We start from the raw sequence: 22055 nt of genomic DNA on the forward strand, positions 1-22055 counted from the left end.
AATAAGTAGTATGTTTAAGGTACATTAATTTTATTCCATTTATAATATTATTATTTACAACATTTACTACCGTAGACATTTTCTGCATGCAATTAGGTTATAATAATTAATTCCTTTATAACATTTTGATACTTTCCAATCATTAATCGTAAGTTTTGCAACTGCTTCAAATTCTTCAGATTTGAATGTGTATTTTAGCTAGATGCATCGCATTTTGCATTTTTCAGTGCTGTAAGTCAAAAATTCAGTATTGCATTCTTTGTATTTAGTTGAAACAAACTTTATTGAACTTTCATAGATTGATTATTCATTTTGATGAAATGCATGTTCATAATTTTAAAAATTCTTCATTTATTATCGTAAATCCAGGAAATATCTTTGTAAAGTTTGAAAATCTGCTAACGTTGGTTGTAAATATAATGAGAGTTGCAATGCATTGATTTTATTGGCACGTTTAATTATTTTAGGATAATGCAAGTATGAGTGAAACCGAAATATCAGACACTGATACATTTTCAACGGAAACAATTCCATATCGACGTGAGCTGAGGTTAGCGAGTTTGATTTTTTATTGCTGTTCACATTTTCAAATATAGTACATTTTAGAATTAAACATTATGAAAGAATTTATCCTGAAAATTTCAATATGGATTCCACGTTGCCATCTGCCATGCCACCAGTTAGCGTCATTCGGTTTGCTCCGCATTCGAATTTCTTAGCCTGCGGAAGCGCCATTGACGATCGAATTTTTATGTATAATATTATCAGTAGAACGTGCGACAGAGTGTTCAACACCGCAATGGGTGCTCATAATGATATGTTATGGATGAGAAATGGTGAAAATTTTTTCGTCGCCACTGCTGCTGCGAAATTAGGCTTAGTAAATTTGGAAAGAGGCATGACAGTGCTTGAATACAGAGGTCATCAAGCCGGCGTCAACAGTTGTTCATTGAATGCTCAAGAAAATATAATAATATCAGGTTGTGCAGATGAGAAGCTGCGTTTGTTCGACATGGACACTGGCTGTTTGCTTCAAACGATGACGGCGCATCGATCTCCAATAGCCTGCGTCCATTACAATCCATATCCATTGATGTTTTGTTCAGGCGGGTTAGACGGTTGTGTTCGCATTTGGGATGCGAACAATACAACCTGTGTACGAACTTTGATGCTTGACCCCGCTTCACGGGCTCCAGTATCGTTGGCCCGTTTCACTCCGAATGGCCTGTTTTTAGTTGTATCATATTTGAACGGTGAAATTCGAGTCTGGGATATAAGCATTGAGAAAACGATTAAGCTGTTTCGAGGTCACACGTGCGAGAAATACAGCGCAGAATTTGATTTCGACAACACTGGCAGGTGGATACTCGCAGGCTCTGAAGATAATCATGTTTATGTATGGGACTGGATTACGGAAGAAGTGGAAAGTTGTCTTACGGGACACACGGATCCAGTATCATCTCTTGTTTACCATCCAGAGAAGCCGCTATTCGCCAGTAGCTCTTTAGGCGGTCAACTGTGTGAAGCTGTCGTTTGGGAGCGCAAGGAAGATAAAGATGTGCAAGGTGTGATTGAAATTCCAGTTTATGAAGAAATAATATGTTTGACTGATAGTGAAGAGAGTCCTAAAACATCCGAAGTATCGTGTCCTGTCCAAGAAGATCAGCAGCTTTATATTGAAACTGTTGAAGAGGACAGTCCAGTTGAGAGGGATGAAGATTACAGAAGCTATTTCCTTGCTTGTGCTTCCGACATTCCATTTGGCGACGACAGTTCTTCGGAGGAAACGTTATCGGCTTATTCTGTTTGAACCGACTTTTTTATTTTTTCTGTATGCACTGTTTATCTGAATAAAATGTTCTATGAAATTCTGAAACAGAAAGTAATTTATGAGAATTGGAACATTCGTTTCATCATTTTTAAAATATAAACAAACTTGACTTATGTATGACGTTGTATTTCTGCTAGTCGAACGTGTTAGATAGACGTTGTATTTATCTTGAAGTTACCAACGTATCTGTTGAAAACATTTGTCACCATAATAGTTAAAAAGCTATGAAATTGTAACATGAAATTCATAATCTGTACATATTGAATGGCCTTTATGAATAAAAATGAAATTATGCTTGTTGCACTAGCTTATTTATGTTCGGTTAAATGTCAAAATTTACATTTTTCTGTCCAAAAAGTTATACATAATATGAATTTATAAAAGTAATTTGCAATTTCATATTTCAGAAGGTAGTTTAAACTATCAATTTCCCCAGAAATGACTATAATCATAGGTGAACATTTGTTAATTAAGGTTAATCTGTAATAAAACTGAAAATCAAGCTCCAATTATTATAATAATAATAAAACAAGCGAATGGTGCATGTTTTCAAAAATGTATAAATTACCAAAATAGAAATTAAATAATTATTTTTATTAAATTATAATTTAAACCTTTATTTAAGGTTTTATGGACAAAATATGTTCTTCTGTGTCATGCTATATTGTAACATTTAAAACTTTTAATTGAAAGTATCGAAAACATTATAGAATAAGGCTGAAGATGATGATTTGTTATTGATAATAATATTATTTTTTTCTAATACTAAACACTTAATATGTAGCTGTTTGTTAGAATTCGTTCTTCGTGGTGAAATTTTATTCATAAAATTCCTATTTTTTATATTCTACAAAAGTAAAAGTGAAATAGTATAACATTTGTTATTGTACATATTTATCATCGTGTCGACTGTTGATATGGTAATTTTTTGAACTAATTTAATAGAAAATTAAAATGCAACTTAACATTTTACAAATGGATATTGGTCATTAATCTGACGATTGATCAAAATGCATCACATTATTCTTCACTTTATATAAATGACCATTTTGAATGTTCACATAACTGAAAAGTAACGAAACCTCGGGCACTGTATACAAAACTTACAAAGAAAACCAACGTAAGCAATCATTATGAATATACAGTACTCCCGTTTTATAATTGATTGCAAAAATTTCAGATATATTGTCAGCTGCTCTGCTTGTCAATATTTTTAATGTTGGCAAACTGATGAAGAAATTTGCTTTATATTCTCAAACATTTAAACTTGGAAATTACAATCATTAAACGAATTTATGTTCGTTTCTTGATGATTTTGTTCCTAAATGAATTTTGAATCTGTTATTTTTTTATTTCATTCCAAAGGAATTTCTGTTTCCATACTAATGCAAGTAAAATGAATCAGCAGTGCAATACATATCTTGTACCCGCTAATATTTTTTGCGGTTTGATACCTATTCCAGGTAAAGAACGTTTTAATTGTCAGATCATGATTTTGTTTACTTTGTTGTTGTTGTTGTTGTTGATTTGGTTTTTATACAATTTTAGAGTTTGAACAACTTTTACCTTTACCCACGTGTCAGTATGGTAAACATGAAATAGATCGTTGTCTGTTGTTTCATTTAAAAGTTTATTATGAAGCTGTAAAATGCTTATCTGTGAATAGCGCTGAAATTGCTCGTCCAATCTTTGATAGCTTATGCAAAACTTCTGTCGATCATGTGTAAAAAATCTTGTTTCAACTGTTTCGAACTGCAGTTCAAATTGAATTTTCTTATACCTGTTTAGAGTATTGAAGAAAAATATAAATCACCCTTCGCCAAGTGTAAATATGACATATTGTGACTTGCTGCAAAAATACGTTAAAGAGCTGAGTAACCAGTTGTTGGAAGCTCCAAACAGATTGTTTATTGAACCTAAACAGGTAAAAGTATGAACATTCCATTTCACACAATTAACTTAATTTTTCTACAAAAGGAGCAAATTATTTACAAATGAATATGAACAGATGTGAATTTTACGCATGTTGTTCACAAAAAATACCGAAGTTTTAACTAAACATGACTTATTAAATAATTTGCATTATTCATATTATTCAAAACGTTTGCAATGAAACAAGTTAATATTACTGCTGGTGCACGATTTATTTTGCATGCATAGCTGATTAGACGTACAGCTATGGTTTTTTTGGGAAAATGAAACTAGACACGTAGTTTGTTGCATTCGAATAATTTCTACGCAATTTTCTGTTTTCTATGTTTTGCAATTCACACGCAATTTCACGATGGCCCATTTCCATGTTCTGTACATTAACATGGTCACAATTATTACTGTAATTGATTTGCAAGTATTATTTTATGTTCATGATTTATATGTATTATTATTTATAAAATAATTGTTTATAAATTCTGTTATCTCAAAAAATATTTATTATTATTTATTTTAATTGTAATTTTATTGTATATCGAAAGAATTACTGAAATATAAAAAATGAGTATTCGCATAATTAATTGATGATTTGAAAATTAAAAAAATGATGTTTAATTTTGTTTCAGTTTAATTTTTTGTGTTATTTTTTGAAAAAAAAACAACTTTGAAAAGATTTAAAAATACGGAAAGTATTATCGCAACATAGCGAGCAGCGTGAAGAAGTTTTCAATTTGATTGATTTAAATTTTTAAATCAGCTTTATTTGTTTAATATAATTATTGGCGATCGTTTTCTAGGGAGATGTGCATCGGAATAGTTGTGGAAATTTGGAAACTGTATTCGATGTGCAGGCAAGTGGACGACAACAACCCGGAAAAGGCGAACGCGCTGACGGTGAATCTTCAGTGGAAAATCCGCTGCCTTCCAGAGTGTCGGTTGGTGCGTGCGATCGAACGGTGAGTGAATTTTCGACGGACAGTTTCCGTTTTGCCGAACATTGCCAAAAAGTGGTCGTTGTTCAGCTCGAAGCCGCCGCCCAGGGTGAATATTTCTCTGAATTCGAAGCCATGTCGAGCGGTTCGTCCACGGAAAAAAGGGACAGACAGGAGTGCGTCCGCAAGAAGATACTGTCAATTGGCAAACAGCCGAAAGCGATGATGAGGAAGAAGAAGGATATTGTGTCGGAATTGTTCGACTCATTGACACCCGGGTCGAGGTATTTCGCCGAAGGGTCGCGACGGCGCCGAGTCGCGCCCAGGTCTTACAACGAGGAACAACTCTTGACCGGCCAGCCTGGTGCACATCCCGGGGTTGGAGGAGTCGGTGGCGACGCGTTTGGGCTGTTTCAGAAATCCAATTCCTGCGAAGAGCTGTCGCTCGGTGAAAGCGAGTCCACGTCAGAGCGTGGTTCACCGTCTTCGCAGCAGAATCAAGCGGTCGAATTCGACGAGCGTCCGTTGACTCCACCGGATGGTATGTTAATTTTGTTTTGTTCTTTTTTGTTTCCCAAGTGAATTTGTCATTTCGATGTTTCAGTTATACAAGAAAGAGAACGTCAGTGGAACGAAATTATTAAACGTCGCAAAGAGAAAGAACGAAAACGTGCCGAAGCTGGTCAAAATTTGGATGCATTCGGTGAGAAGATTTTCAGTTGAAAAATTGTTATTTAAAAATTGAAATTCAATTCATTCACAGAACTCGCTCAACTGGAATCATACAAGAATTTCAGCGTTGCCATTGATGCGGTCTCTGAGATTGCCGAAGAGATGGATTTATCAACTGAAACGGGTATTTTGTTTTGTTTTTTGAATATTCTATGCTAATAATTATTTTTTAAATTGAATTTCAGCTGACAATGAAGATGAAATACCAGCGGAATATTTGATTCCGAAAAAGTTGCTCGGAGAACTGTGTTCCGAAGGGACTCGTCTGAAGGCGATCAACGCCATGCATCGCGTTCCACTGGACAAAGTGACCAAACTGATCACAGTGTTGGACAAGAACGTCAAAGACAGTTTCAAATGTTTGCCCACCGCGTACGAGGTTGGTGGTTGGGAAAAAATACACACATATATATATATATACATATATTGGCGGGTTGTTTGAATCAAAACAAAGCAAAAATACATTCTTCTCTTTTGCCCACAGATTCTCGAAGGTGAAGATACAACCCTACGCGAGCAGCTCTGCGAACGTCTGCAGAGGTCGGTGGACGCCGCCTACGCGGTTTTGACCGTCATGACCAGCGCTTACATGCCCAAGCAAGTTTACATAGAAGACGCGATCGAGAGGATCACCTCGTTGACGAAATCTCTCCTTGAATCTGTAATTTATCCAATATACGATTGCACGTATCGTTTGATTGTTGATTCGAAAGGTGTGTGTGTGTGTGTGTGTTTTTGTTTTTTCCCCTCTTCAGTTGCTCCTGTTTCAGATGGAAAATTGGACGAAGCCATGTTGAAAGCGTTGAAAAAAGCAAAAAATTCCACAAAGAGCAGCAGATCGGTACAGAAAGTTTATTGTCGCTTGGCAGAGGTGATTTCCGCGCTCGGGGAACTAGTGTCGATCCAGTCACTCACCGACACTACAGTACTGCAGGTACAGTAGGCGGGCAGTGCTTTTTAGGTTCTGGGAATTTTTGTTGTTGTTGTTGTTGATGTTTTCACGTAATTTCAGATGTCGTCGCTCGGGGTGAATTCATTTTTCGTTGAAAACATCAGCGACTTGCAGATGAGCTCGTTGAGGCTTTTGTCGACCGTGTTCGGCAGGTATGAAAAGCACCGGCAGTTGATTTTGGAAGAAATACTCGCCTCGTTGTACCGTTTGCCGACCGCAAAGCGCGGAATTCGCTCTTACAGGCAAGCGCCCAAAGCACTGATCCGTTCGACCGTTTATTCATTCATTCGTTCGTTAGATTGAATTCGGAATGTTCCATACAAATGGTCACGGCGCTCATTATGCAACTGATGCAGACGATAATTTGCCACGCCCTGCGTGTGTCGGACGCCGACCATGCGGCGGGCGATTTGGAGAACCCCAGGACTGCCGCCGCGTTCGAGGATCGTCAGAAGCAGAAAGTGGCCGAAGAGGTTCGGTCGCGGGTGTTGACCGCTTACGAGGTGGCCATCCGGACGGCGCACAATTTTTTGTCCGTCTTTTTGAAAAAGTACCCACCACTAATAATAATAATGATGGTAAATGGCTATTTGTGAACTGTTGTCGTCGTTTCAGATGCACAACGAAATGTGAAGAGGATTACAAGTCGCTGTTCGAGGATTTCGTGCGCGACTTGTTGGCCGCGTTGAACAGACCCGAGTGGCCGGTCGCGGAACTGCTGCTCAAACTGCTCGGCACGGTGCTGCAGAAGCACTGCTCGTCCAAGCAGGGCGAGGTGAACACGCGCGTCGCCGCCCTCGAATATCTGGGCATGGTGGCTGCACGTATCCGCCGCGACGTCAAGCTTTCTGTGAACGAAGATGCCCTGCTTGGCGATTTGGTGCGCAAATTCACCGCCGATTCCAGCTTGTGCAATCCATTTGAAATTTACGCCAAAGACGACGAGGAAAATGGACAAGATGTTCAGGTTTGTTTGTTTAATTGTTTGTTTGTTTTTGCTCACTGATCATTGTTGTTGTTGTTGTTGTTGTTGAAGAAGGATGTGGAAGTGAAGAAAAAAGTATTGCAGAAAGCGTTGAATTTTTACTTGATGGATTTGCGCAGTCGTCATAATACTATAGAAGTATGAAGTTATATATGTTTTGCTTTGCAATTTGTATGGTGTAAGTGAAATTTTCCAGTTTGCTCGTCGATTTCACATTGCTCAGTGGATTCGTGATGTGAGCACCGAGCTTGATCGTAAATTGTCCAGCACCAAAGATGAAAATCGTTATGATGACGGTATGGTATTTATTTGTTTGTCTATTTGTTCGCTCATCAGTTCTTTTCAGCCGATGACAGTTTGGCAAGTAAAACTGCCGCCGATCAGCAACGTCATCAGGAGGCATTCCAGCGTGCCAACGAAGCCAAAGCGTTTCTTCTGTCGTTGATCGACGTCGACGACGACGTCTTCTCTTACGTCAAATTGAGGTACTTTTTTTTTATCACGTTGACACAGTCACGGTCACGGTTACGGTAGTTTTCGAAATCGGCCGCACAAAAATGCAAATTTTTCTTCACTTGCGCTCTTTTGGCTCACGTTATTTTTTCTCGCCTACAGTAGTCAACTTTTTTCTCCTCTCATTTTCAGTGTTGTTTTTCCGTTCAAATTTTGTTCGCTTATCGTCATTTTATATTTTATTTTATCGTATTTTTTGAATTTAAATTATCTCAATTTGTTGTTGCATCATTTTTACTTTTTTGAAAATTACTGTAACTTCTTCTTCAAGTGTCAACGGTGGAAGACGACAGACAAAATCCGGTTTTTTGAATTGCCCTGCACGGCAAGTTCAAAATTTGCGCGTTCGTTGGGCGGGAAGTTTGTGTTCTTTTCTGTCATTTTTGTAAAGTTGATTTGAATTTTTGTCCACCTTCTTTTTTGTTCAATTTGTCGTCTGTCCGTTTCTGTCGTCAGCGTCTTTTTGACTGTCTGTTTGTCTTTCTTTTTTTCAGACGTGAAGCGTTCATTTTGCACGAATCCCAAGCGATAAGCGTTGTTCGATTTTTGGCCCGCAAACGTCCACTGATGCAGAGCTTCGACCGCTATTTGATTCAGGTGACACAACATTACTTTCAGTTTAAAGCAGAGGACGAAATTAACGGGCCGGCGGCTTTTCTGTGTTCAGATTATTCGTCTGACCAACGACAGCGCCGTGGCCGTGCGCACGAAAGCGATGAAATGTCTGGCGGCGGCGGTTGAAATCGACCCCGAAGTTCTGTCCAGAGTATGGAGATTGACGTTGTTCAGTTTTTTTTGGTTTTTGTTTTTTTTTCTACAATTTTTTCCATTCAAGACAATAGTACAGAAGAACGTTTTGAAAAAAGTGTTGGACCAGTCGTCGAACATGCGCGAAGCGGCCGTTGATCTGATCGGCAAGTTGTTGAATTTGAGACCGGACCTGTTGGAACAGTATTATTCAGTGTTGACCGAAAGACTGCTGGTCAGTTTTGAACAGATTTTGTGAAGATGAAATAAGCTCTTTTTTTTCGTCAACAGGACACCGGCGTCAGTGTACGCAAGCGGACCATACGCATTTTGAAAGAGGTCTGCGAACGGCGGCCCGATTTTGACAAAATTCCAGAAATCTGCAGTCGCATATTGAAGCGCACCAACGACGAAGAGTCGATTCTCAAGTTGATCTGCGAGACATTCCACAGCATCTGGCTGACGCCGGCGCGCGACCACGACCCCGAAGCGATCATGAACAAAGTGGTGGCGATCATCGACGTGGTCAGCATTTTCGGCCGCGAGGGTGGCCAATTTCAGCCGATCGAAACTCTGCTCAAGGCGTTGCTGAAAGACGTATCTGAAGAATCGAGCGTCTCGTTGGCGGCCAGGCAAATCATGCGCTGTCTGGTCGAACACGTGCTCGTGATCGAAGAGAAGCTCGTCGGTCAGTCAGTGATCATCGTCCAGGGCTTGTTTTCTTGTTCAAATCGCTTTGTTCTAGAGTCGAGCAACAGCAACAGCTACCAGCGTTTTTTGTCCTGCTTGTCCACCATCTGCGTGTTCAGCAAAGTCGAGCCGCGGTTGATGATCCCCTACATAGAGACTATGCAGCCATATTTGTCGATGTCGTGCAGCAATTCGGCCGAACAGTCCGTCATGACTCAGGTGATCAAAATTATCGAATTGGTCGTGCCATTGATCGAACATCCGAGTCCGAAATTTCTCAAACAACTCGAGGTAAAAAAAAAACAAAAAAAAACTCTCCACTGTCCATCGCAGCTTGTTTGTCTCTCTATTTTAGGATGGTTTGTGCAAATTGATGTCCAAAGCCCAGCAGAACATTGTCCAAGCGTCCATCTCTTGTCTGTCTGTCATTCTTGGCATTACCAAGCATACGGAAGTGTTGCACGATGTATTTTTCAAATGTTTGAGTAAATGACTCGAATGAATAATACCTATGGAATATGCTAATGTTAACAATGGAATGATGCAATTGTAGAAATTCTCGCGACCGCCAAGGATGAGATGAACAAAGCGGCAGCAGCATCAGTGACTACACGAAAGCCGCTGTTGACTCGATCGTTGTTCACTTGTGGTGCTTTGTTTCGTTATTTCGACTTTGACATTATAATACAAACGGAAAATAAGAACAAAGTGAGCGAGCGTTGATGAATTTATTTTATGAATTCAAGTGGATACGTTGATCGTTTGATTTTTCAGGAACCCTGGAAAGAGCAGGCGTTTCAGTTGTTGTTGGCTTTTACACGCCACCGTGAAGAAGATTTGAAACGAAAAGCATTTGTTTCAATTGGTCAGTTTTTGTTTTCTTTTTTCTTTTGTTTTTGGAAATATAGCTTCAATAATTTCTTCTGCTTCAGGTTTATTTTGCGTTCATTATTCGGATTATTTGCTGCGCACAGAATTGAAAGAATTGTATCAGAATATTCTCACCGATCCGGAATCAGAAATTAACGTTCGCACGCAAGTGTTGCGAAATTTGGAAAGCTTTTTGAATGAAGAAGAGCGCAAAATGTTGAACAGTTATGCAACTTGTGAGTTTTTTTCCTTCTTTTTTTTTGCTCTGTTCGGCTTTATTTTTACGCACCTTCTTTTCAGGGGAAGCAAACAGAAAAGTGGAAAATTTGAAAGAAATGGGCGAAACTACATCCGGGTATGTTATTACAGACGGGAGAAGATCTGTGCATGATGCATATATTATTCATTTTTGATATTGTGTGGAAATGATTTTTTCTCTACTTGTGTTTTGTACAAATTTAGCAAATGCTATTCAGTATTATTATTATTATTATTATTATTATTATTGAGTGATCGCATTGGGAATTCAATAATTTGATTTGTTTTTTTTTCAGTCTGAGCAGTTCTGTAATTCAGTGCTATTTGCCGGGCGTGTTGAATTGCTACTTCAACAGGGATCAGACGGTTCGAACCGTGGCCAGCGAGGTTGTATTGCTAACTTTGCAACAAGGTTTAGTTCATCCTGGTCAAGTAAGTGTTGATTTGTTTGTTTGTTTGTTTGTTTGTTTGGTTGATTGGTTGGTTGGTTTTCTTGTTGGTCAGCTCTAGCGAGGCGCAAAAAGAAAAAAGCACTTTAATTTCTTTTACGATTATTCACCTTTTCATCATTTCTTTTCTGGTGCAAAAGTACTACTCGTGAGTTTTCTTCATCTTCGTCTAGTTTTTTAATTTTATTGAGATTAATTATTTTCGACAAATAATGATTGCCTTATGCAAAGTATGCATGCAACGCGATAATGGTGCAGAACAAACAATTCCATTAGCTGTAGCGAATTGATCATGTACAAACAAAGCAAATTTGCATTGATTGATATGTACAATATGTGTGTATGTGTAAGAAGAAAATTGATTGAACTTGTATCCCCTCTCGGTTCTGGCATACGAAAAACTCTAGTAGCAATTGTCTATTATGTGGGCGGTGTCGGCAGTAGTGGTGGGAGTCAGCGGTTGGTCGTCGTCAGTGGAGCTGAACGCTAGTTGTGTCGACGACGAAGAGACAGAAGATGCTTCTTTGTCCAGTAGCTCGTAGATGGCCGGCTGTTGCGGGCCAATGTCCAACAGTACGGCGCTGCAGCAGAGCGTGGTGAATTGGAAGAAGAGCGCGAGAATTTCGGCGGCCGTGGTCACTGCCCAGGTGACGCCCAAGTGGGCCAGGTTGCGATAGTCGATTTGGACGAAAATATCGACGATGCGTACCAACGCGATGCCCAGTATGGCGGTCGTTTTCATCGGCTTCCGGTGCAGCGGTTCGCCGCTGGCCAACAACAGCTGCGCGGCCGGTAGCACGGTCAGCATCATGCTCAGCGTGGTCCGGCGGATGGTGTTGTGTATAACGTAGAGCGGGTGTGTCCGCAGGGGGTTGCGTTCGTCGGTCAACAAACATACCGCGTACACGATCACACCGGCGGCAAGTTGGGCATAAGCGACGTATTTGATTATTCGTTCGGCTTTTTGTTGCTGTTGCTGTTGTTGCTGTTGTTGTTGTTGTTGCTGCTGCTGCTGCTGATGGGAGGAATACTGCTGCTCTTGGTGATGTTGATCAGTGGTCACCAGTGAACACAGACGACCAAAGATGAACGCGCCGGCGATGGAGGCGACCAGCACGAGCGCAGCCAGGGTAGCTTCGGCAAAGTGGAGTAAACTGCCCGCGCGTTGTACCTTGTACGTGCACCGGTGACGGGCGTAGAAGAACAAATCGCACAACTGCGTACCAAAGTATTCGTTCGTCGACAAGTACAAATAGGCCAACACGTGGAACATGGCGGCGTGGAAGCTGAAAATCAACAGCACGCAAACGACAGGCATCTGGTGGTATGTGCCAATGCCGAGTCGGCTGGTGCCGACGGCGCTGACCGTGGACAAGCACAACAAGCCGGCCGGCAGCAGGTAGAACGGCAGTTTCTGTTCTCCCGGGTAGAACAAGTTGTGGAAAGAGCCGGCGAGCGCGTTGTGCAAATCGACCGCGCCGAACAGCAGGCCGGCCAGCGTCAAGCCGGCGCCCAGTGCTAGCAATAGCCGGCGGAGGGCGTTGTCGATCCGGAATCGGATGCGCGCCGTCGGCCATCCCAACAGTCGGCCCAGACGCAGCGAGACGGCGCAGGCGAGCGGCAGCCGGGCGCCGGCGGCGAGCAAGTTGGCGTAGAGCAGCGGGTGGGGTTTCAGAGTGAGCGCGGTCAGTTCGGCCAGTTGCACGGTCAACAGCCAGCGGTAGTCGAGCCACAGGTACTGGACGGTCGGGTAGCAGCCGGCCAGTAGCAGCGTCAGGGCGCAGCAGGCGCAAGGTCGGCTTCCGTTGCGGCCCACCGCGGCAGTTAGCAGGCCGGTGAGCGTGTGGACCAGCTCCCAGACCGGCTCGTCCATGGTATAGTTGAGGAACAGGTAGCGAGCGGAGTCGCCGAGCGTCGAAAGCCAGCGCACCTCGAGCGCCCAGAGGATCAGTTTCGCGACGCCGATGGCGACCAGCGCCAGGCCTCCGGCGGTCAGGGCCAAGCCCTTGGCTTGGTCGACGGTCGTTGGCTGCTGGTTGACGCGCGCCAGGCGTTGGCGCAGTTCGACCAGGGCGATCGAGACGCCGACCAACGCCGCCAGGCCGGTGGCCATGTCGACCACGTTGTACGCGACCAGCGTTTTGTAGGGAAGTTGGGACAGTTGTTGGGTGTGGCCATCGCTGACCGGCGCCCAGCGCAGTTTGCCAGTGGCGTGCAGGTTGTAGCCGTCGAAAAGCAGCGCGCCCAATGCGACGAAGCAGGCCACCGAGTCCACGCACGCGCACGTGTACAAGTAGAAATTGACGCCCACTCTGTCGACAAGTATTGTACTGCCGCCGGCCAGCAAATATACGCACGTGATCCAGTGCGTGTTGACGTACTGGGCTAGGAGATGGCTTTTCACGGCCTCCAACGCCGTGGCCACGCAGGCGTTGGCCAACGCCACCAGACCGCAGCCCAGCAATAGCCATCCGCACCACTGCATTCGATTGTTCATCACCGTCATCGCCTCTTTATTCTTGTTCTTGTTCTCGAACACTGAACTCAACGAGTCTCGAGTTTGTTCGAACAAACAGCTAGTGTCCATTTTTCACACTCCAAGGGGCAGAAAAATAATTGTCTGTCTTTGTGATAGGACGACGGACTTTTTTTTTCTATCTTCTGTATTATTAACTAACAGCGGTAGTGTTGCAGTTGTTGTAGGTGTAATTAATCATTCTTGTTGTTGGGAATGATTGAGGATCCAACAGCAGCGGTAGTAGTAGTAGTAGTACTAGTAGTAATAGACGTGTATGTTAAAGTAGCGTGCAGTGAGAGAATAGCAGTTGTTGGTTGCATGGTTGTTTCAACCGGGTTAAAACTGATCCCAGTATACTGTGACTTGCTTACTGACTGACGTCCAACAGCAGCACACACTGGTAGTATTAGAATTAATATCAGTAGTAGTAGTAGTAGTAGTAGTGTGTTATTTATGTGTTCTTTTTTGTGTTGCTGCTGTTCTTCTACTTCTTCTTCTACTTCTTCTTCTTCTTATTCTTCTTCAATTTATCTCTACGACGACCAGTTTGGTTGAATTGAGCTTGTCAGTCAGTATGATGCGACCGACCCTGCCAAACTCGGCCAACTCGGTTGTAGTTGTTGTTGTCGATGTTGTTGATGCTGCTTTTACTATTTGTTGTACAATGTTGACTCCGGTTGTTACCGTTGCACTTGTTTTTCACGTACCACCACCGTAAGAACCGTAACCGTCGTCGTGCTGCTGGACAGTCGTTTGCGCTTAAGCGAAACTTATCATTACCGGTTGGATCTTTGAAAACTGTCCATCAGTTAATTTTTCACAAATTAACAACATTATTCCGTTCGTCTGTTTGTAGTTCTGATCTGATCTGATCTGATTTGATTTGATTTAATCTAATCTAATCTGATCTGATCTGTTTCCTTCCTTCTTTTCTTACTTTCTTCCTTGCTGCTGCTTGTCTTTAATTTTTGAAATTGACTTCAACTACTTGTCAGCAGACCCGTGGCGACATCAGTGGAAAAATATTTTTCCCCTCTCGGTGATTATTTATTTGTGCGCGCGTTTTGCGCTTGTCGACTGCCATTCGCTATCGCTTGCATCATCTGACCGATAAAAGTATCGTCTCATTCGCTGCCGATTGTTCTTCGTCTTTTCCACGACAACGCGCATCCCACGCACTTAATTTACTCCAACACAGTTGCGCTGGAAAACTTTTTCGCTCGATCAATTATGCTAATTTTTTTCAATTGTTCAAATATCAATTCGACCGACATATTTAACATTGAAAACGAAAAATGTCTTTTGAGAATTGGCTCGAAGGCACAGCGCGATTTGTTTCAAAAATAATTTTCTTCTTCTTTTTTTTATTTTTATTTTTTTAAATTTCATCTACAGTCTATAAATATGCACGTTTGCCAATTTCAACAACACGTGTGTGTGTGTGTGTGTGTGTGTGTGTGTTCAAATATTCTGTTATCAGTGCAGGCGAGTGGAGCAATTTTTGCATAATTTATTTCACGATACGGGGCAGCAGTAGCGGGGAGGTCGCTGCTGAATTTTGAATTGAACAATTTCGTTTCCCCAGCGCACGTTTCGAAAGCTTGAACAACAGCATCAGTACATCATTGTTGACCTGCACAGACACACACGGACACGCACAGGCACACTTGGCCGATTTTCGAATGTTTAGCTGTTGAAAAATGCAAACTTTCTGGAAAATTTTTACTGAAATTTAATACCATTATTACTGTGCATGTACTGTTGATCTCAGTCACGCAACTACCGTACACTGTGGCCGTGTGTGTGCTTCGCAGTTTTCTTTTGTTTCTTGTTTTTTTTTCGAAAACATCCCGTTCGTAATATTAAAAAAAACAAAGAAATCTCTGTACACAGAGCAAGAATAAGCCCAATTTTGGAAAAATGTCAAGGCCAAGGTAGCGTTCTTAATTCTCTCTCTCTCTCTCTCTTTTTCTCTTCTCATTGATGCAATTTGCACATTTTCATCATTCGGTGTGAAATTGCAGTCAAAATTTTAGTCACGGTGCAATTGCCACCAGCAATCAAATCAAACCAAACCAAACCAGACGAAACGAAATGCAAAAAATGAAGGAAATATGCACAGAGTAGCAACAAAATATTTAAAAAATGAAAAATCAAACAGAAAAAAAACCATGCGTGCATGCATGCATGCAAATTTTTTAAAATTTGATTTGCTCGAAAACAATTGAACGTTTGTAGTGTATACCGTGCGTGGTGGCGATGACGACGGACCCGTATGGCGAGATACGAGCGAAGGCGGAGAAAATTTTGAAAGAAATCGACGGACGATACGGCGGTTTTCTGCAGGTTGGTGTTGTATTAATTTAAAATGCCAAGCGGTTCCACTGGTCCTGTTGTTTGCAGATCAAAGCTCTCGAAGGTATTCGACACAGCTATCGTTTGCAGTCGATTCTGCAGTCTGTAGCCAGCAGTAGTGAACTTGTGCGCGGCTTCCGCGACCAGGATACTTGCGACGCGTTGAACAGTGCGCTGTACACAATCCTGAGAAATAGCAGGCAACAGCGGCGTGCGTTGCTCAGATCCATGCTTCATTTGTTCGACGAAATCGGGGTACCAACAATTTCCTCCTCTCTACAATGATCAATAATGCATATTGCTGCAATTGTTATATTTTATTTTTGAAGAAAACATCACTGAAAGAACTCATCTACGTTGCCGACAATTTGGCCAATTTTCCATATCATACACTTGAAGAACCGTTGTTTGTGATACACAACAGTGATCTTATCGTCTCAGTGAACGGTTCCATTTTGTTGCAAAATTTCAAAGATGTAGTTTTGTTCGTCTTTTTGTTACAAAATATTGGGCGAATTATTTTTTGTAGAATTTGTTGGAATTGCCACAGCTGGACGATGACGAAGATGAGGAAGAAACGTTAGAAGAAATTATGAGTAAGTGATCATAAGAAGCAAGCACGATTTAAATTGTCAGTGTTCGTTTGGGGTTTGATTGATTGAGTGCCATTTCTTTCTTTCTTCTTTTTTTTTTGTTAGGTCGTTTACCAGTGGACCTCAAACCGTTGAAAGAATGCATTGACGCTAGTCAAGGTTGTGTGATGTTGTTGATGTTGAATCAGTATTTGAAAGATTCCTTTTCCATCTCGGACAGGTTAGTTGTTGGTTATTTATTGCTTTACAGATTTGTGTTTTTCACTGTTCACTGACTGTTATCTGTTTCTAGTAAGTTGCAAGAGTTTTCGATCAGTGATCCGAACAAATATCAAAAAGGCGTTACGAGGCGCAACATTGGTCCGTTCAAACCCAAATTCGCGATTCAATATCTCAAAAGGGAAACCACCGGCTCGACAAGTTCGGCTAATGATGCGCACATGCTTTGCAAACTGTACATGGATGTAATGGATTTTTATTATTCCAACAAAATGTACAGTTAAATCTTTACCGTTTCTGTTTGTTTTTCAAGTTTAAGCAACTGATGATGTCGTTTGACATCTCTTCCAACGCAGAAGACACGAATGCCACCAGTGGAGCAGTGGACAGGTTGTCCAGCTCTGAAGATAGTATTCCATTTTCAGACGACTTTTGTGACAGACGATCGGACAGCAGTACGCACGCGGATTCAAGTTTTGCATCGTCTAACAGTGGAGATCAACAGCAACGAATTGTACTCACTATTCACCGTCTCGACGCAAACAAAATGGTATGTATCACTTTTTTTGTTTCCATTAACACATATGTCGGTGGGCATGATAGGGCTGTCACGTTATTTCTTTATTCTTTCGGAGGGGGGATTAGGTTGGGTTGGGTTGGGTTGGGTTGAGGGGGATGGGAGCTGGATTTCATCCATGTTCCACTTGTGTGTCACATATTGCTGAAAAATATTATTGCCGATTGTTATCATTGTGGTATTTTTGTACAACTGGTTCAACATGGTCCTTGGCGACTGACTGACTGACATGTCTGATTTTTCGATGAGACAAATTCTGGGGCTTCAGTTCAATCTCATCATTGTGTACTTACTTGTTCGTCATGTAGATGGTAGAGGAAAAGGAAATTGAACTAAACTGTCCGTCTGTCATTGCGAATAACAGCAATTGAACATCACTGCAGAAAGAAGAATAAATGATCAGCTCAATGAACGCTTCATTGCACAAAAAGAATTTGCCGCGAATTGTTTCCAAGTGATGGTGATGATGATAATGATGATTATCATTATAGTAAGTTTTGTGCCACCCAGTCACACCGCACATCACCATCTGCTTTGAAAAACTGGTCGGTCGCCTGCTTGCTACTACCTGTCACTCTCATCGATGAAATTTTTCATTTTTATCCTTTCCAAGATAATTTTTTTTCGTTTTGGAAGCGGGCTTTGTTTTTCTGTAATGTACCCACTTCCCCCTTGTCCCACCCTTCGACTGACAGACAGCTAAGCTGAGCTGAACTATCACACATACTTGATTCAATATTGAGTAATGTGAATTGTAAATTTGTACAAATTACAAAAAAGCTGATTGATTATCTTGCAGAAGAATGATAACATCTACGCGGATATGATACGGCCGGTTAAGGCGCCGACTTCGGCTTTTGCTGTTAGCATGGGACCGAAAGGTGGTCATTCTTCGTCCGGAAAACGCAAGAAACTTTCTTCCTCTGCGGTGATCTCACCGAAAAAATTAAAGAAGAGAAAGCGAGTGATTATATCCGATTCGGATTTGGAGGACAATTCTTCTGACGACAACGATGAAGAACAGCAAATATTACTGCTACAGCAGCAGCAGCAGCAGCAGCAAGAGCAACAACTACAGCAGCAGCAGTTACAGCAACAGCAACAGTTACAGCAGCAACAACAGCTACATCAACAGCACCAGATACTGCTGCAACAACAGCAACAGCAACAGCAACAACTATTACTGCAACAACAGCAGCAACAGTTACAGCAGTTGCAACACTTGCAGCACCTGCAGCAACAGCAACAACAACTACAACAACTGCAGCAGATACAACTACAACTACATCAGCAACAGCAACAACAACAGCAGCAACACTACCACCACCACCACCACCACCACCAGTATCAGCACTGACTGATTATTGATCGATACAACAAATAATGTATGTAGATAATGATTTTCAACTTTGTTTTTAGCGACATAAAGAACTGGTAAAACCAAGCGCCACTTAATTAATTAATTAATTTCATTACGTTTGCTGCATTTTAACAGGCAAGTAGTAGGGTTCAGCTGAACACACTTTCAGTTGCGCTATTTTACACGTTTTTGTTTTAATTTGCCTTTTTTATTCGTTTTATTTTACAGTTTTGTTATTTGTGCACGCTGTGAAATTCATTTTTAATGAATTGGTTTTAAAGATTTTTTATCTTCAAAGTTTGTTGTTATGTGTAATAAAAAATTAAGCATTATTATATTTTCAGCAAATTTTCTTTTTAAATTTTTTATTCACGACACACTAATATAGCCAGCAGCGTGTGTGTGTGTGGATACGAACGGCAGCGAATGTTAATATAATGATGTGTACAACAGAATGGAAGGAAGTGAACAATAAATGAGGCGGAGATGAATCCAACGGCAACAGATTGGTTGGTTTGTTTGTTCATTGAGTCAAAGTAGTGGTGGTGGCACTGTAGTCGGGCAAGAATTGAGCAGAGACGACACCGCAGAGAAAGTCCAACGACCACGGTTCAGCAGTTTCCACCGTCTCCGATTCAGGATAAAGGTATTTGGTAAGCAGGCTCACGTCTGCAGAAGAAACAAAAAGAAATGCATGCCATTTCATCAAATAAATAATAATAAATTATAATTCATTATTCACACACACACATCAATGTTGTGGAGACTTGCTTACCAATATCGTCACCCAGTCTAGCGAATGGAGCCGAATCAGCCGCCGCCAAATTTGCCGCATCCAAGTGAACAACACGATTCTCTGCTTGTTCCACTGGATCCATCTGCGACGGTAGATCAATCTGCTGCTGCTGCTGCTGCTGCTGCTTGTTGTCGTTGTCAAGTTTGACAAGCCTCGGCGCCTGCTGACTTGCTGCGGTGGATGTTGACGAGTTGAACTTGAAAATACACACGTGATGATATGATGATGTAAATGGAAAAAAGAAAACATAGAAACAACAACCAAAAAAAAATACACACTACTCCAGCTACATATACCACAAATAAATACAGTTAGTTTCCCCACATTATACACTTACTGCTGCTGCTGCTGCTGCATCGTGCTCGTCGACAGTGTCGAAGGCGACGGCACCACCATCTTCGGCTGTCGTCAGTAAATCATTCTGATGAGCATGAGAACCTGGAAAAGAGAGGCGATCTTCTGCAACACGTCCATCCAGATGACCCGTGGAATCGTGACGACGAGCTCGCAAATTAGGCGTTGCCGTTAATGAACAAGACGGTCTTTCGGAATCTGAAACACACATACACATACATACACACACACATAGTTGGACGACAATCGAACGACGACTACATATGATGATGATGGATATATGACCGAAAAAATTTTGACAAACAAATAAGGAAACACAATTATTTATTCAACAACAGTCGGCTGAAAGAAAAAACAGTGCAAAGTGGGAAAATAATTATGAAGATCACAATCACGATCGATCGACGATAATGTTCAAACAAACAGCGCTGAAATGGAATTTCTGCAACGGAGGAATTTTATCCAGAACAAACAACCAAAAACAGCCATGCAAGCATATCAGCATGGAATCAGCAATCACTGAAGCACCGAACAAATGGCCGACAAGCGAATAATAATAATAATAATAATACTGCCTCTATTCTTATTCTTCTTCGAAAAATGACGAAATACAAAAGCCTCTCTTACAGTAGAAGAAAAACATTTACACAACTGTTCTGAAAAGTGTTTACCATCTATACATTGTACGACAATCGACACTGTTCGTAATGAGTATAAGAATTGTTTTCAACGAATAAAATTATACTCTTCTGAAAAATAACAACACCTACACAGCAGATCGCAAAATAAGATTATTCACGTTTGTTGTTTCAATGTGACAAATGCTTTTCTTTTTTTTCTTTTCTAAATGCTGTTCTTAGCTAGCGTCGTCTCTGCTGTGGTACACAACACAACGTGAATAGAATACATGAACTACTTTTTTGTCGGTCATTTCAGTTCCTTGTTCAGTGTTTTTTTACAGTAATTACAAGTAATTAATGAGATACAAATAGAAATCTTATCAACCGATAATTGCGGCCTTATCGCATGCTAAATAATTGCACCAAACTGTGAGTGTTGTCGAAAAATCCACTCATCGAGATCATATTTTACAACAGGCTTATTCAAAAACATACAACAACAACAACAACAAAATAACTTATTTATCCATTATGGCAAAATTAAAGCATCCTCAACAATCCAGATTAGCTGTCCAATTGAAATGAAATTGAAAAAGAAAGAAACTTAACGATTGACAAAAAAAAACATCAGAATCCGCTACATTTTATAATTTATATAAGTTCCACAAAATATACGGCTGAACATACGGTGAAGAATTCCACAATACAGAAATTCATAAGGGGTGAAAAAAAAAGAGAGAGAGAGAGAAAGATTGTTCGTCAATTGTGAAACTGAAGGAAAAGCAGAAAAAAGCAATTTACCAACGTCCGTGGAATGGAGAGGAAGTTTCGAATGCTTTCTGGTATTGTTAGCGTTGCTTTCGTCGTTGTGTACAGAAGAAGATTGTTGACAGCCAGCAGCTGACGACAACCTCCGTCTGGAGCGACTTGGCGGACGACGAACGAGACCAGTCAACAATGGCAATTTCATCCCATGTATACCTTCTTTGATTGATAATTTCAACTGTCCCAGACGATTTTTGCGCGTCTCTATCGACGGTGTACGAGGGCGAATTTTGAAATTGGTCAAAATTTCTGAAACAAACAAAAAAATTCTATTAGCATAACTTAATAAAACTTTAGAAATAATATGAAAAATAATTAAAAACACCAACAAACAAGTAAATGCACGTTTGTTACCTGCGTGGGACGAATCATCCGATGCAACAACCAGCGACCTGGAAGAATGCGACCGTCTTAGAGCACTACCGGCAGGAAGTTTGTTACTTGAACTTCCATTCGACATGGTTTCACAGTGATACTCGACGGTTCAGCCCTAAAATGGAAAAAATATTTCAAAAACCATGATAAAAAAAGAACAGAGCGAGGTCGTAGGTTTGAATGAAACTTTCATTCACACGGAACAAGCGTTTTCGTCGATTGTCATAAACCAATCCCGACGTATTTGTTTCCTGTAAAAACACAAAATACTAAAAATCTGTCAAAACCAACAAATTTCCTTCGAAAATTTGAAAAATGAAATTCCCAAATCCGACTGCAGTGTTCGGCGTGTAAACAGAATTTGTTGTTCGTGTCGATCGATTCCTGCCACTCGCACAACAAACAAAAGGTGCACTGCACGAAATTGAACATCTTATTCGCGTTGAAAATCAAACTTATCATTTGAAACGAATGAAACAAACACACAATACAACGAAAAAACCGCAACTGTGCGTTTGTTTTTTTCGTTGCCAAGCACAAACGCGTTGTTTTTTTCACTTCTGTTGTCAATTTGT

At 41.0% G+C, this 22055-nt stretch overlaps 9 protein-coding genes across 9 annotated transcripts; 5 read left to right on the top strand and 4 right to left on the bottom strand.

Annotated features, from left to right (window-relative positions):
- The first annotated feature begins 10 nt into the window (after positions 1 to 10).
- Tsp_08661 (WD repeat-containing protein 5B) lies at positions 11 to 2501 on the top strand. The gene is given in 6 exon segments (XM_003373886.1): positions 11 to 19; positions 199 to 261; positions 468 to 550; positions 607 to 753; positions 769 to 1804; positions 2457 to 2501. 6 exon segments carry the CDS (start codon positions 11 to 13, stop codon positions 2499 to 2501), a joined length of 1383 nt encoding a protein of 460 aa, XP_003373934.1.
- Positions 2502 to 3227: 726 nt separating this feature from the next.
- On the top strand, positions 3228 to 10034 carry Tsp_08662 (putative HEAT repeat-containing domain protein). Its single transcript, XM_003373887.1, has 21 exons — positions 3228 to 3294; positions 3380 to 3554; positions 3620 to 3755; positions 4558 to 5233; positions 5297 to 5395; positions 5456 to 5548; positions 5610 to 5803; positions 5909 to 6358; positions 6437 to 6649; positions 6675 to 7343; positions 7413 to 7499; positions 7558 to 7657; positions 7708 to 7846; positions 7875 to 7955; positions 8146 to 8238; positions 8369 to 8471; positions 8500 to 8640; positions 8710 to 8856; positions 8913 to 9337; positions 9367 to 9602; positions 9865 to 10034. Exons 1-21 carry the CDS (start codon positions 3228 to 3230, stop codon positions 10032 to 10034), a joined length of 4494 nt encoding a protein of 1497 aa, XP_003373935.1.
- Positions 10035 to 10046: 12 nt separating this feature from the next.
- Positions 10047 to 11178, top strand: Tsp_08663 (nipped-B protein). Its single transcript, XM_003373888.1, has 5 exons — positions 10047 to 10176; positions 10244 to 10405; positions 10482 to 10536; positions 10736 to 10871; positions 11080 to 11178. Exons 1-5 carry the CDS (start codon positions 10047 to 10049, stop codon positions 11176 to 11178), a joined length of 582 nt encoding a protein of 193 aa, XP_003373936.1.
- A 113-nt stretch (positions 11179 to 11291) lies between these two features.
- On the bottom strand, positions 11292 to 11699 carry Tsp_08664 (conserved hypothetical protein). Its single transcript, XM_003373889.1, has one exon. The coding sequence runs from the start codon at positions 11697 to 11699 to the stop codon at positions 11292 to 11294; it is 408 nt and encodes a 135-aa protein (XP_003373937.1).
- A 274-nt stretch (positions 11700 to 11973) lies between these two features.
- On the top strand, positions 11974 to 13277 carry Tsp_08665 (putative LigA protein). Its single transcript, XM_003373890.1, is given in 6 exon segments — positions 11974 to 12052; positions 12118 to 12314; positions 12335 to 12472; positions 12564 to 12623; positions 12646 to 12762; positions 12780 to 13277. The coding sequence occupies 6 exon segments, from the start codon at positions 11974 to 11976 to the stop codon at positions 13275 to 13277; spliced, it is 1089 nt and encodes a 362-aa protein (XP_003373938.1).
- Positions 13278 to 13597: 320 nt separating this feature from the next.
- On the bottom strand, positions 13598 to 14490 carry Tsp_08666 (conserved hypothetical protein). The gene is made up of 4 exons (XM_003373891.1): positions 14407 to 14490; positions 14344 to 14365; positions 13995 to 14195; positions 13598 to 13914 (listed from the first exon to the last, which is right to left on the bottom strand). The coding sequence occupies exons 1-4, from the start codon at positions 14488 to 14490 to the stop codon at positions 13598 to 13600; spliced, it is 624 nt and encodes a 207-aa protein (XP_003373939.1).
- A 1175-nt stretch (positions 14491 to 15665) lies between these two features.
- Positions 15666 to 17243, top strand: Tsp_08667 (conserved hypothetical protein). The gene is made up of 7 exons (XM_003373892.1): positions 15666 to 15752; positions 15810 to 16016; positions 16091 to 16237; positions 16291 to 16357; positions 16460 to 16574; positions 16647 to 16818; positions 16893 to 17243. Exons 1-7 carry the CDS (start codon positions 15666 to 15668, stop codon positions 17241 to 17243), a joined length of 1146 nt encoding a protein of 381 aa, XP_003373940.1.
- An 875-nt stretch (positions 17244 to 18118) lies between these two features.
- Tsp_08668 (conserved hypothetical protein) lies at positions 18119 to 18637 on the bottom strand. The gene is made up of 2 exons (XM_003373893.1): positions 18627 to 18637; positions 18119 to 18503 (listed from the first exon to the last, which is right to left on the bottom strand). The coding sequence occupies exons 1-2, from the start codon at positions 18635 to 18637 to the stop codon at positions 18119 to 18121; spliced, it is 396 nt and encodes a 131-aa protein (XP_003373941.1).
- A 396-nt stretch (positions 18638 to 19033) lies between these two features.
- On the bottom strand, positions 19034 to 21565 carry Tsp_08669 (conserved hypothetical protein). Its single transcript, XM_003373894.1, has 5 exons — positions 21460 to 21565; positions 21082 to 21354; positions 19644 to 19858; positions 19286 to 19388; positions 19034 to 19179 (listed from the first exon to the last, which is right to left on the bottom strand). The coding sequence occupies exons 1-5, from the start codon at positions 21563 to 21565 to the stop codon at positions 19034 to 19036; spliced, it is 843 nt and encodes a 280-aa protein (XP_003373942.1).
- Between the last annotated feature and the right edge of the window lie 490 nt (positions 21566 to 22055).

The sequence above is a fragment of the Trichinella spiralis genome (genome assembly GCF_000181795.1).
Source record: "Trichinella spiralis strain ISS 195 chromosome Unknown Scfld6, whole genome shotgun sequence".
Taxonomy (NCBI): Eukaryota; Metazoa; Nematoda; class Enoplea; order Trichinellida; family Trichinellidae; genus Trichinella; species Trichinella spiralis.